We start from the raw sequence: 14,803 nt of genomic DNA on the forward strand, positions 1-14,803 counted from the left end.
GGATTGGTGTTAAAGGGGGTCTAGAGAGAGGGAAACTGAGGCACGGGATAGCAGAGCCAAGCCAGGAGGCCCTGTGTGTCCTGACTCACAAGAGAAGCTAAAAGACAGTTCAGGGTGTCATGCGTGCCGGCCACTGTGCTTTGCTCCGATTAAGTTTGTGAGCCCCTCAGCAGTCCTGGGAGGGAGGTGGCGGATTATTTCGTATAGACTGGAGCTCTGAGAGGGAAATGACTTTCTCAAAGCCACATGAGCAGGTACTGGGGAGTCAGTACTTACGTGTTGCTCTGACTCTGGAGCTCATGCTCTTAATCACCTTTCCTCCCAGACTTTCCTGAAAATCTCCGTCTACCACTGTGCACCCGGAGGAGTTAAGTGTTTTATGGAACCGAACTGGGGGTCATTGTGCCAGGAAATGTGTTTGATGTGATGGAGGCAAGGTGTGTCCTTGGGGTGTTTCACTGGCTGGGAGCTGTGTGTGCCCAGAACATTAGCAATTGGAAGTTGTCGCTGTTGGTCATGGACAACAGCTGTGTTGATGCCCGGCCTTCCCTGGTCTTGTGGATGTTGCTCCAGTTGCTGGCTCCTCTCGGAGAACTAGTCCCCCCCGATCAATGGACCAGAAGCCTGTGTGGGAAGAGATGCTGGGGGGCGGGGGGGAGGGGGTTTATGCTGCGTGTGAGTCATCCGTCTGGCGTGGCTGCGGGAAAGGCAGGCACCACCTTGGCCTGCCTCCAAGGGACGGGGTGCCCATATCGGGGAGGCAGCAGGCCTGCTCTACTCTGACCCCGCTGGGGTACAGGGTTCCCAGACGAGGGAAGGGCTGGAATCAAAGGAGAGGTGCTGAGGACCTGCAAACCATGGCTGAGGAGTGTATAGGTGGGATGCTTTCGTTTGCAAGTGTCTGAAACCCACATCAACCTACCAAGCCAAAGAGGGAATATACGTTACAGGGGTTACATTCGCCGGGCTTAGACCATGTTGTCACTGGTCTACCTTCCTTAGTGTGCAGGCTGCCTCCACATGGCCAGGGAAGGTAGCCATCTGCAAATCCAGGTTCATTTCCTCCCGGCCTCGCCTCCCCTCGGGGTGAAGGCGAGGTCCCTCAGGGAGGGCATGCTGGGCAGAAGCAAGAAACACAGCGGCTAGCACAGCTCCAGTGCAGAATGGTCAGAGGTTAGGTCAAACCAGGGGAGACAGAGAGAAATATTACCAGGTGTCTCCTGTGGCCCTAAGGGGGAGTTAGGACAAGTGGAGAGTAGCTATCAGTAGATGGTTTCCGTTTAGTAGGAGAAAGACTTTTCTCAAAGGGCCACCTCAGCTCACGGTGAACTCTCCACCACGGCGCAGCTGGGGCCAGAGGAGCACTGGGTGGGATGAGCGGCTGGGTCAGGAGCACCCTGAGGCCGCTGGCTCCTGAGGTTCTGTGGCGTGCTAGCCAAAATGGGCGGACGCTGAGTCCGGCGGGGGCCCCTGAGATGAGGGCCTCTGTGGACACAGTTGAATGAGCCCGGGCATGGAGATCAGACAGGCACAGTCCCCACTGTCACCGGCTCCTTGTGAGAGGTCCCCCTGGGTCCTTCGGGGAGAGGAAGGAGGTTGGCCTAGAGTCCCCCTCGTCTCTGCCTTAAGGATCCAGAGCCCATCCTCCTCCCCCCCCCCCCCCCAAATCAGCGATGCTCAGCTTCTGGAATCAGGGTGTGGTGACGTGGAGTTTTTTTCTTCCTGAAATGAGCATTCCTGCTACGGTGCCAAGCGATCCCACGAAGGTGCACTCCACTGTCTTAGAAGACACCTTGTTTAATGTTCTTTTGGGAAATGTTGACTTCTCTGGCGTTTTCCCTAGCGGTGCCAGGGTGGAAAGGGCTCCCCGTAGATTAGGCATCTGCCTCTGCCTGGCAGTGTTTGGGCACCTGGTGTTCTTATCTCAATCCACTCAGCATCCTTGAGCAACGCCATAGGAATTACTATCCCCACCTTATCAACCAGGAACGCACGTATCAGAGAAGTAGCTTCTGCAGTCACACGGCTGGGATTCAAACCCACTGACTCACTGCACACCTGCCATCTTCCTTCCGTGCACCACGCACTTCACCTGCCCTAAAGGTGTATTCGCGAATTGTACTTCTGGCATTGAAGTTCTGCACTTCAAGACCCTACCCCCCGGCTGGGTCTGCACAGGGGCGTGGGGGTTCCCTGTTGTTGGCAGCTGGAACTGTTTTTATGCAGCCGTGAAGCACAGCTGGGACGGGGAGCAGCGGGGAGGGTGTCTGCCAGCTGCTCCGCTGATGCCTTTGTAGGGAGAGTAGGTAGCAGTCAGCTCCAGAGAGGCGCTTGTCCCTGGTGAGGGGCATGTCACCAGTGGCTCCAGGTGCCCGGCCCCCAGGCCCTTCCTGACGGTTTGAGCCTGTGATCAGGGCCTCCCTGTTCAGGTCTGTTCCCACAGTCAGCGTCCAGAGCAAAGTTCCTCACGGTGTGGCCTGGGCCACCACCTGCTGCAGGGCCCCCTGGGAGCCTGGTAAATCATCGCAGGTCTGGGCGTCTGCTGAATTAGAATCTCTGGAGATGGGGCCCAGAATCCTGTCTTTTTTAAGCATCAAGCTTTGGGGCACTTCTTGTGCATATGAAGTCTGAGGTCCGTTGTTCTGGAGAAGAGATTATTAACTCTGGCCCTGAGCCAGAACAACCCGGGGAGCTCTTTAATTGAGCATCACTGCTTGGGTCCCATCCCTTAGCGCCATGGTCGGCAAACGGCGGCTCGAGAGCCACATGCGGCTCTTTGGCCCCTTGGAGTGTGGCTCTTCCACAAAATACCACGGCCTGGGCGAGTCTATTTTGAAGAAGTGGCGTTAGAAGAAGTTTACGTTGAAAAGATTTGGCTCTCAAAAGAAATTTCAATCGTTGTCCTGTTGATATTTGGCTCTGTTGACTAATGCGTTTGCCGACCACTGCAGCGGCTCTGATTGAATTGATCGCGCTAAGGTATTGCTCTTAAAAACAAACAAACAGAATCTCCCTCCATGTTTCTAATGTGTAGCCACGGTTGAGGGATGTTGTTTCAAAGCACTGGCTCTGGAAGTGTGATGCCAGACCGGCGGCATCAGCAACACCTGGGAATTGGCTGGAAATGCAAAATCCTGAGGCCCGAGGCCTACCCCAGACCAGCTCCAGCTCGGTGAGAGCCGCTGGGGGTGGGCCCCAGCAAATCTGTGTACAGGGATGAGGAAGGTAGGCTTACAGTTGTTCGTATGGAGAAAGGCAGGTTATAGCTTTCGTAACACAGAAGGTTACTCACAGCTGTAAACTACTTGTGCCCACCCCTGTGTTAACAAGCCCTCCGGGTCATTTTGAAGCACCATAACGTTTAAGAGCCACTGTTTTGGAGACGTTCCCAATCCTGGCTGCACGTTAGAATCCCCCAGGAGGGCTTTTGAACATCCCAATGCCCCGGCCCCACCCCAAACCAGCTACCTTCGAGTCTCTTAGACTGAGACTCGGGCACCAGTATCCGTTCAAGTTTCTGAGTCATTCGAGTGCTCCCGCCAGGGTTGAGACCCACTGCCTGAGCCGGTGAGGACAGTCCTCCCTCAGAGCGGCTGCAGGCATCGGGATCGTGGGTGAGACTAGTGACTTCGATGCAGATGCAGCGCAGCGTGGAGGCGAAGGTCTGCGGGACTAACGATGGCACCGCTCTAAATGACAGTCTGTGGTGAGGGAGGACGGAGGAGAAAGCAAAGTTGCCTCTTGCCTTCTGTGGCAGAACCCGGGTTCAAGTGGGCACTGAACTCGGCTCTCACGTAAGCTAGCCGGCACGGAGGTCCTTCAGGCAGAGCTCATCATCCCCAGTCTTATAGACGAGGGAACTGAACTCCAGAAAGGCCCGCCCGCTGGGAAGCCAGCACGAGGACTGAGTCCCAGTCACTGGACCACACGTAGCACATCCTCCTTCAGGGTCCCCATTGCCCGTTCCCCAAATTCTGGCTCCTTCAAGTGTTGTTTGATGTCTCACCTGTGACGTTTTGTTGTATTTGCCTTTCTGTTTGGAACAGATAAAAAATAACGAGCCTTTGATCAACGTGCTTTACAGAGTGCTGAAGAAGTCAGCACAGGGCTGGCGGCCCAGGAGACGCGTAAGATGATCTGACCCGTGTCTCCAGGCGGGGCCATTCCATGCTTCCGGCTCAGCGCCGATTCCATCACGTGCTTAACCAGGGGCTCTCCTCACCACCCCAGGCTTCCTGCAAGTCATTCCCGTTTCTTTCCTTTCTGTTAAGCTCCTGTCAGCATTTTGGCTGGTGCACCAGGCTGAGCCTCTCATCCGTCCTGTCCTGTGATTCCATCTTTTGTGCTGCCACAGGGGGGCGGGGTGGGGGTGTGGGTGGGGGGGCTCGCCAGCTTTGCTTCCAGCTTGTGTCATGTCCCATCCTCCCTCACCTGCCTCCACAGCGAGGCCTGGCCTAGACAGAGACCGGCATGGCCTGGGTAGTCGAGCATGAGCCTTGGGAGGGAGCGGTTGTTCGGGGTCATCTTGGAGGCGCTGGGTGTCCTCAGATTCCCACCGTGGGCCTGCATTACGGTGGCTCTTCCTCGGGGCAGGGTGCTGAGGTCTGGAGCTGGGCTAGAACAAAATAGGGCCTCCCACCCCTCGCGTCAACTGATGCAGAATCTGTGCCTGGAACACGGCCAGCTTTTGTCGCTTTCAAGGGAGGATGCAGGTTGGGAAGCAGGGGCCACGCCTCGTCATCCTGAGCCCTGAGAAGAGGTGTCCTGGGAGGTGGGGGAGGGAGCAGGATGGCCGGGCCACCTGCAGTGCCTTTCTGATGCAGGCACCGTGTCAGCCCACGCTTGATGCTGTCGGTGGATTTAGACATGGCTAACACAAAGCACAGTTTTAAAAGGAAAAGTAGATGTCAGACACTTCTTGTGGGGATTTCATAGTAGCCTCGGCGCTTCGGGACAGCCTCATTCAGAAGCTGAAAGGGCCTCCGAGCTGTGTGAACACGATCACAAAGCCCAGCTCTAAAACCGGTGGCCTTGACTCAGGGCTTGGGCCCTGGGCACAGCCAGCTCGCCTTGTTTTGTAACAATCACAGACTCACGAGGCAAACATTTCCCGAAGATCCTCAGTGTGACGGGCCCTGGCTGGGCTTTGAGGATGCAGAGAAAAATGGGTCACAGTCCTGACAGTTACCCCCTAATTAGGTTAGTTCCTAGTGAGGGGAGACAGAACATTCCATCTGCTGTACTGAGGCCCTTCGTTGTGGGAGAGACCAGGTGTGGAGCATCTCCCTGGGAGGGCGCCACACCCAGCTAGAGGCAGGGAGATGGGGAAAACAGCAAGAATGTCACCTGCATTGAATTTCTAATCCTGAGAGACTCGGTCCGAGTTCGCATTCCTAACTCCCAGCACCTGAAGAGCAGCACATGGAAAGGGGACCGGGGAAGGTTACTTCTTTGAAAAGAAGGAGTGCTAATACCCCAAGAGAGAAAAGAAACATTACATGTCAATCTAAAATGGACATGAAGTCACAGGAATTTGGGAGCACTTAATCAAGGGCCAATAGCTCCTAAGAAATTCTATATTGCTGATTTTTTATAATGATTGATCATCCCCCCATAAAAGGTTGACTATATATTCATCATTCTGTGAAGGCAGTGAAGGGCATACTTTTCATAAGCTTTCCACCAAAAAAATTTAAAAAGCTTGGCTTCCTCAAAATGCCCTTTTTGTGTGCAATCCCTCACTTAATTCCTGGCGGTGCTGGATAAACGAGGCATCGCTCAATTAGATTCTCTGCCTGGCTCTTTCAGTATCGAAAAGATATCATCTGTAAAAAGCTTCAGTGATAAACGGGGAAGAGTTTTGCCAGGAGGAAAAGTCCCCAAAGCATATCTCACTTTGAACATGATTTCTTCCTGGGAAATGAGCCGAGTGTCAGCCCCGTGGAGGGTAGACAAGCTCTGCCCTCTGCTTTGACGAAGGACTGGGGCGCAGAGTGAAGGCTCTACTGCATCCCCTGCTGGGTTCCCCTGAGTTTAAAGGCCCACGTCCTGCCCGGGAAGTTCAGCCGTCTGTGGTTCACCAGGATTAACTCCACCGCCTCCCTCTCCCCTTCTGCCTGTTTGTTTGTGGATTGTTGCTGGAGTCGGTGTGTTCCGTGACTGTGTGTATACATGTATGTACACATAACCTGTCAGTTTGAAGAGCAGAATTTGGCTGGAGATCCATTTTTCCCCCTAGGAACTCGACAGCACTGATGTACAAGTATTTCCCTTTGGCCTACTTGGAATGCAAGGAGCCTTTGCTGAGGGCCCTTCAGTGCCAGGCCTTGTATTCAGGGCTGACTTCACTGAGATAAATAAGTGGTCCCTGCCCTCTGCTGTGTGACCAAAGGGAGCCTGGGGATGAGTGCGGGCAGGTCTGCAGCCAGACTCAGTCCTCAGGCCAAGACCTTGACCTTTGCTGATAATGATTGTCAAGAAGAAGGGAATATAGGACAGTTGGACATCTTGGGGGGGGGGGGGGGAACAGGGCTTGAGTTCTGAGGGAAATGCTTGCCAATATATTTCTGCTTCTGATTCACATTCACAAACTTACTGGACCTCCCAGATGGAGTAGGGAGGAAGCGAGGGCCATCTCCCCAGCAGCTGTCTGTCCATCCGCACTGGGACACACCACCACCTGTCTTGGCCATGGTTAGCTACTCCCTGTTTCCCTGGTAGATCTGCAAAATGGAGTTCCCTACGGGGGCACATTCAACTTGGCAGTTCCTGCCCATGGCTTGGCCATAGGGGGAGGGCACCTGTTTAAACCCTCCCCTCCCCCCCCACTCCCACACAGCTTTTGGCAAGAAATGACATTTAGAGAAATGAAAACATAGGCTAAAGAGTTAGGTTTAGCTTTGTAGGGGTCAGGGAGGGATGGGAAACGTGTTGCCCACGTGGGGTCAAGGGGGGATGGGAAATGTGAAATTCTACCTGCCCATAAGTTTGGGTGATTTTTGTTTATTGCTTTGTGGCTTCCTGTCTTAAGAGGACGGGGTAATATACAAGTAATAACACCAGTTATTTCAGGATCCATTGAAAACCCCAACCAGGAATTATCCAGGTTCCTTCTTCCCTTGGCCGGGTCCTCTTCCCCGATAGTTAGAGTGGGGAAGGCTGACCTTGCTCATGGGGAGGTGGGCTACTCAGACACTTCCTGAAACGAAGGCTTCACGTTGTCCCGGGGATTTGCTCGTTCCTCCTGGTCCACCCACCCCACTGCCCTGGACTTCAGTCACTTGTGTTTGACTCCAGATTCAGTAGGAAAGCTCTCTTATCAGGGGCAAATCTTCCAAGACTCATACTGATTTTGAGCAAACAGAAACTGCTGCAGTTGATGATGCTATAATTTGAATATCTGCATTCCCTTTAGTTTGAGGAATTTACAAGTGCTACTAGAACCTTGAAAAGGTTTCAGTTTCTTCCTAAAATGAAATGGGCATGAAAATGAAGCAGATGTTGCCTCAGTTTTGCCCCTCCTGTGCTGTGACCCTCCCTGCCGCTGTCAAGACTTCTACACCCATCCACCGTGGGGCTCGCTTTCCTTCTGGAGTTTGGATCCCAAACCCTGTGGTTAAATCTCCTTCAACTTGTTCACCTCACAGATGACAGGCCGGGACCTTCTCAAGGATCGAAGCCTGAAACCAATGAAGATTGCCGAGAGTGACATTGACGTGAGTGAACTGAGTGGTAGCTGACCGCTCGCTCCCCTCGGCTGCCTGCTGTCCCCAGCCCCGGGGTGGGCAGCGTCAGGAGGGTTTGGAGGGTTCTGTAGCCGGAGGCTTCCTGTTGGCACTCCAAGGCCATGCCCTTTCCTCATCATCCCAGGCCCTCTCCAACCTGTTCTTGCTCACAGGTCAAACTGAGCATCTTCTGTGAACAAGACAGGATCCTCCAGGACTTGGAAGACAAGATACGCGCCCTCAAGGAGAACAAGGTATGTATCACTTTTGCATAATCTTAGGCTGGGTGGGGTAGGGGGTTTGTCTTTTCACAGCCATAGACAGGATGGTGTTGAACAACAGGTGTTCGTTTATCCAGAACAATGTGTTTGGGTTTAAAGGGTGTTTCTTGGGTGGGGGTTCTTTCTGAACCTGGAGGAAACCTTTTAGGGAGACCTTGACCTAATACCACTGCCCTCCTCCTCCCACCCCCTTAATTCTGCTCTGGCCCACCTCTCCCTGGAGGCCTGGTGAGGTGAGCCTGGGAGAGGAGGGCCCCCTAGGATCTGGGCTATGGAGGAAGCAAGTCTGGATGGAAGGGCAGGAATGGGCCGGGCAGAGTTGGGGGGCACCAATGTTTGATCTCTTAGACACTTAGTGTGAATTTTTTTCTTTATTGCATTTTACCAGGTGTTATATTTGTGATGTTGAAGGTTTATAACATGCCCTTTGTCCTAAGACCTTAAAGAGTTTTCCTTGACTCTGATTTATCCTCATCCTTGATCCTATGAGGGGTTGATAGCCTTGTGCCCATTTTGTAGACAAGGGAACTGAGGCGCAGTTAGGTGACTTGCCCCAGGCCACCCAGTGGGCAGAGTCAGAGCGGGGTTCAGAGACCCTGACTCTCAGGCCCCAGCTGGACACTGGCCCTCAGTCAGCGGTTCGGTCTTGCAGCTCTGTTTAGTTTCTGGTGTGTATGGGAGGCCTCCGGGGACTGTCCTTATGACCTTGCTCTTGGACCCTTGCCCGGTAGGACCAGCTGGAGTCCGTGCTGGAGGTGCTGCACAGACAGATGGAGCAGTACCGAGACCAGCCCCAGCACCTGGACAAGATCGCCTGCCAGCAGAGGTTGCTGCAGGAGGACCTGGTCCACATCCGGGCGGAGCTCTGCAGAGAGTCCACTGTGCGTAGAGGCCGGGGAGGGCGGCACACACTTCCCTCCGGCTGGGCGGGGCAGGGGGCTGCTCTCCTCAGCTCCCCGGCTGTAACTGAATCGGCCGCCAGGGGCCAGAGGCTTGGGGTAGCAGGCTGCCTCCTGGCAGTAGCTTACCGTGTCCAGGGGTGACGTGTCCAGAGGTGCCTTAGGGTCCTTTCCGTCAGCGACTCCTGCAGGACTGCAGTGACACCCAAGGGACCAGATTCCTCAGAGCGGCCTGCAAGGCTTTTCCCTGATCTGCGTTAATTCCAAGATGTCAGAATTTCCACTTGATCTGTCCATCTGATGTGGTGCAGGCCCCTTTCTGCCAGGCCTGGGCACCAAAGTGTCCCCAAGGGTGGAGGAGGGGGCAGGGCAGATGGCCAGGTCAGCGCGTGCGTGAGAAGACAGCCCATGTCTCTCTCACCAGCCCCACCAGGCCTGCGGGGCCTCTTCCTCTGCCCCTGGCGGGCCGGCTGTGGTCGGGAGCACAGGTGTGCATGGGGCTTCTGGGGGCAAGGACGGCTAAGAGGCAGAGCGTTTCCTTGGCCAACAGGAGATGGAAAATGCCTGGAACGAATACCTGAAGCTGGAGAGCGACGTGGCGCAGCTGAAGCACACCCTGCAGGAGCAGCACCGAAGGGCCTTCTTTTTCCAGGTGGCTCAGGGGCTCTCTCTCCGTCCTGGGCCCTGATTCCTTGGGAGACCCCCACCCAGGGCCTTCTCTCCTCTCCCGGGGCTCAGCCTGCTCACCTCCCCAAGGTCTCTCCCTCTGGGATCCTTCCCCCGGCAAGGCTGTGATGCCCAGCCTCCCCACAGTTCCCGCCTCTCTGCTTTTAGACAGATTCTGGGGCGTGTTTTGTAAGGGTTTTACATTTGGAAAATCGGCCCCAAGAGGAGACAAATGCCAACGTTGAGACCCTCACAGAGACCCTAGAGTGATCTGTGTTCGTTGGTTCTTGGCCCATCTTGGGTCCTAGCTCTTCACGGAGACAGCAGCGGACAGCCCCACCCCCTTCCTTCCGTCCTCTGATTCCTGAAGATAGATGCTATCGAGCCTTCACCTGAGGAGGTAGTGTGAATCCAGGAGGTGCCAGGCTAGGAGATACCCGTCGCTGTGGCCCCTGCCCTCCTCAGGAAAGGCACCTTAGGGCCCCGCTTCCTCTGTCCTTAAAAACCAGGCCACCTGGTGACAACTGCCTCTGCCCCCAGAGCTGAGAGAAGGAAGGCCTGTGCGGTTTTCCTTCCTCCCGGTCCAGTCCTCACAGGCCCAGCCTTCGTTCCCTCACTGTGGTGCCCAACCAGGCTCCCCCCTCGACGTTTTAAAAATGGAAAGTAACCTGCTTTTGAACCCAGCTTCAGGTCTCTATCTCCCCTTTCGGGCCCTGTGAATTCGATTTTGAGTTCAGCGAGCATTAATTCAGCTAGGCCAGTTTGGGTGCTTGGCTTGCTCATGGATGGACTAGTTCTAGCGAAGGCTTCTCACTCAAGTGATTGAATGAACATGTTGACTCTCCTGACATCAGCCTCACCCCAAAAAGAGATGGAAGTTCGGGACTGGGAGGCTTTTCCCAGGTCCTGCTGTCCCCCCACTCACCACTGGGCACTGGGTCTAGAGAGCCCAATCCAGGGCCAGGTGGAGACCTGCCTGTGGCTCAGGGCTGGCCTGCTCGGTCCCCCGCTTGTCTGTCTCCTGCTGCTGCTGTATTTTTCCTATAATGTCCCTTCATTCAAGCTGACTAACATCCTCCTACTCTGTTTTGTATTCCCAGCACTTAGCCCAGTGGCATGAAAATACTAGGTGAATATTGACAAAGTCCTTCGCACGATTGTTTCTGATTACTAGTTTCTTAAACTGTCCTGTCCTGTTATACATATCTTTTGGGACTTCAATGAGCCACGTTAATTTTAGCAGTAATTTTTTTAGCTCTTTATTCCTTATATTTCTATGATTATACAAATCACATGGGACTACATCTCTCAGAAAAGTCCGAACAATAAGAAGCAAAACCAAAAAATAAAAGCTTCTCTTCCCTCTGCCCTAGACCACCACCTCCCTTGTGGGTAATGAGTGCCTCAGTTTGCAAAGTCGCCTTCTGACCATTGTCTTTGCATTTCCAAACATGTGCACATACAGAGTGATTTAATTTATTTGAGGGTGACCGTTACGTTTATTTAAAGAGGAATCATTCTAACTCCTTGTCCAGGAACTCACTTTTTTGTCATAACTTTATGTTGTGGCAATCTTTCTAGGAAAGATACCCCCAAGTTTATGCTGCCCAATACGGTAGCTACTTAAATTTAAACATAACTTAATTAAAACGAACGAACATTAAAAACTTGTTCCTCAGTCACACTAGAATCATTTCAGCTGCCCAGTAGCCACATGTGGCCAGTGGCTGCTGGATTGGCCAGCACAGATGATAGAAGATTTCCATAACCTCAGAGAGTTGTACTGAACATTGTTGGTCTAATTTGGCGATTTTCAAAAGGTATGCCATAAGAATGTTTAAAACATGCAACACTGACTAATTTAGTCAGGGGCACCGACCTCTTTTCCCTTAGATTGTCAAGTGAAAAAATGACAACAGCAAACACAACAATAACTGTCTAGTGTGAATGAATCTAAATTATACCTATTTTTTTTTGTCAGATCGGCAAAATATATATATTTCGGTGTGCCAAAAAGTTTTAGTAATTGGTTTATGTGTGCCATGAGATGAAAAAGGTTGAAAATCGCTGGTCTAAGTAAATGAAATTAAAGTAGTTCTTCACTGCTGCATAGAATTTTGTAGTCTGGACAGTTCATCCTTTGCTTAGCTATTCCTCCTCTGAGGGACATTGAATCTAAGACAGGTCCCTAGGCGCAGACTCAGTGGGTTGAAAAGAGTGTACATCTTCGTGTGGCTGGATGCTGCCGGATCGCTCTCTAAAAGGCTGTTCTCATTTGCCCTCCCACCCACATGAATGAAAGTCCGGAACCCGTCTACCCACATCCTTGCCAGCACTTGATGTTATCGCTCTCTTTAGTTTTCGCCAGTCGACTTGCTGAAAAAGGACATCTTGTTTTAATTTGCATTTATTTACTTGCCCAGTAGGTTAGACATCTCTTCGGGTGATTATGGGCCATTTGTATTCCTACTGCAGCTCATTCCACGGTGACGTAACATAGGGCAGGCCCAGAGCCTCTCTCCCCTCCACAGAACAAATGGGTACAATGCACAGGTCTTGTCACAGACTCCCTAGTAAGTGACTGAAACATAGGCCGGTTTGGAGCCTGGTCCCTGCTGCTTGATATGTATCTACCCGGAGGCCCTGCTCACACTTTCCCTGATGCCTCAGTGACCGCAAGCTCACAAAGCCCTTCTCTGAGCAGACGCTGTGTCCACTTTGGTGTAATTCAAGGCCAGGCAAGCTGTTGAATAGAGGCCTGAATAAATCATTAACACTGGAGATGCACACATTCTCAGGAGTGGAGCCTGGAAGCTCGCCTCCCTTCAGCCAGGTTTGGCGGTGAGAAAAGCCATAGCCTTTTTATGGAAGATGCGTGGCTTTGTTTATAAAGATTTTCATGGCCCCCTGGGCGGGGAAGCCAGAGGATCAAAGCGCCTCTGGGTAGCCATGTGAGAGGCAGTGAGCGGCGAGGGTCTCTGTAGGTGTCCGATGAGTCAAGCCTTTGCTGCGTGGAGTGCACAGCAGCCATCCTGCCCAGCCTGGCGTGAGGATGCAGGAATGAAACCCCACTGCCTTGCTCCCCAAAAGCTTCCTTCGCCTCGTCATTAAGTTCTGAAATTCCATCGCCCTTGGAGAAAGATTGAGGTTCTCTGGCCTGCTCTTCTCTTACGGGTGGGGGTGGCAGAAGGGCAGAGTGGGGGCAGGCTTGTGAACTAACTGGCAGGAGAAGTGTGCCAGGGAGACTGCCAGGGGAGGAGGGAGTTGATTCTAAGCCCGTGCTCCCCCTTCACCTGCTGCCAGCACTCTGCCTGGGGCCTCCGCTCTAGAGATAACCCTGTTCGCTTGTACCCACACTCTGGGCTCACAGACACGTCTGCTTTAGGACACGTGTGCTTCAGTGAGGAGCCGGGCCTCAAGTTCATTATCGGCTTGTCCGCCCTGAGGATGTGCGTTGGTGTATTAGGGGTGGGGAGAGTGTGGGAGGCTGAGCTGCTAGGAGGGAGGCCTCGGACATCTGTTGTCATGGCTGTTGGACAGTATTTGACCCGGAACTTTTATGTGATTGGTCCTTGATCATTGAACATACATGTACTAAGAATCTGCTGAAAACTCGCCTCTGGAGGATGGATCAGGGAGCACATAGTCTAGGTGTAGAATCAGACGTGGCCATGAGCATGGCGCATGCGGGATCTCTTCTGGCTGAGTGTGGCCGGGGATGTGGTCATTATTGGCTTGTCCGTGGTCATTTAAAAGCTGAAAGAATATTCTATTTGATGTTTAAACAACTCTCTTAAAAGATGCCCGCCATCCCTGAACCACTGCAGACCCCGCTCACGTCTTTCTAGGGCCTCTTCCCAGCCGGTTTTGGTTGTGACTTCCCAAGTGTGCCTGTGGTCCTGTAGCCTGGCTCTCTCCCCGTTACTTTAAAAAACAACAGCTTTGCCGTAGCCGGTTTGGCTCAGTGGATGGAGTGTTGGCCCTCGGACTGAAGGGCTCTGGGTTTGATTCCGGCCAAGGGCATGTGCCTCAGTTACAGGCTCTATCCCTGGCCTGTCGAGGGTCGAGGCTGATGCAGGAGGCAGCCACTCAATGTTTCTTTCTCTCTCTCTCTCTCTCTCTCTCTCTCTCTCTCTCTCCCTCTCTCTCTCTCTCACCCCCTCCCTTCCACTTTCTAAAAATCAATGGAAAAATGTCCTTGAGTGAGGATTAACAGAATAAAATAAAAAAAATAACAGACTAATTATATAATTCCCTTTTAAAGCATACAATTTATTGGTTTTTAGAATATTCAGAGTTGCGTAACCATCCCCACAATATTATGACAACTTCATCATCCCCCAAAAGGAACCCTGTACCTATTAACGGTCACTCCCCATCCCCACCCTCAATCCCCACTCCTGCTCTAGCCAAGCACTAATCTATGTTCTTTCTTCCTGGATTTACCTCTTCTGGACGTTTATATAAATGGAATGGTACAATCCGTGGCCTTCTGTGTCTGGCTTCTTTCATGCACCGTCATGTTTTCAAGGTTCGTCCACGTAGCATGTGTCAGTACTTCGTTCCCTTTTATTGCCAAAAATTTCTACAGCCCATTGTACTCTGAACTAAACGTCACATCCCAGGATTAACTGTCTTTTAAACGGTGCTCTTTATAGTCTAGGGAAGGCGTAACCTCTAGTCCTTGCCTTCTCTCCTTCCCTTATGCCAAAGTTGCCTGAGATGGCCTGTTTTTAAAAATTGTGGCAAAACGTACATAACGTGAAGTTGACCACCTTCCCCGCGTTCCGGTGTACAGGTGGGCAGTGTTAAGTGTATTCACATTGTTGTGCACCTGTCTGCACAGCTCTTTGCCTTGCAGACCTGGAATTCTGTACCCAGGAAATAAGAGCCCCATCCCTCCCCTTCCCCCAGCACCTGCACCCACCCTCTGCTTTCTCTCTGAATCTGACAGCCTTCATGCCTCACGTAAGTGGAGTCCTACAGCGTCCAAGGCAGCCTGTTCCTAAATGAGGTGGAACTAGGCGAGGCGGACGTGCGAGAGCGCCCCTGACGTTTCTCTCCCGGGCCTTGAGCATCCTTCACGTCTGCGCTTCCCCGTGAAGCCGTGGAGCAGGCTGGGCTCTCGCCCGGGTGGGGTTTCCCTAGGAAATGCTACCCGCCCAGGGTGCGGGGCCCTGTCTGAAATGACAGCACAAGTCCCGTGGGAAACCGTCTCGTGAGGAGCTAAGAA

At 52.7% G+C, this 14,803-nt stretch overlaps 1 protein-coding gene across 3 annotated transcripts in view; it reads left to right on the forward strand.

Annotated features, from left to right (window-relative positions):
- PLEKHA7 (pleckstrin homology domain containing A7) overlaps positions 1-14,803 on the forward strand; it is a 206,453-nt gene that overhangs the window by 172,095 nt on the left and 19,555 nt on the right. For all 3 annotated transcript variants that reach the window (XM_079788148.1, XM_079788149.1, XM_079788150.1), the window contains 4 exons: positions 7,647-7,715; positions 7,898-7,978; positions 8,737-8,886; positions 9,455-9,556. In XM_079788148.1, the coding sequence (XP_079644274.1) occupies positions 7,647-7,715; positions 7,898-7,978; positions 8,737-8,886; positions 9,455-9,556 (402 nt within the window). The remainder of the gene's footprint in view (positions 1-7,646; positions 7,716-7,897; positions 7,979-8,736; positions 8,887-9,454; positions 9,557-14,803) is intronic.

Source organism: Cnephaeus nilssonii, assembly GCF_951640355.1.
Source record: "Cnephaeus nilssonii genome assembly, chromosome: 13".
Lineage (NCBI taxonomy): Eukaryota > Metazoa > Chordata > Mammalia > Chiroptera > Vespertilionidae > Cnephaeus > Cnephaeus nilssonii.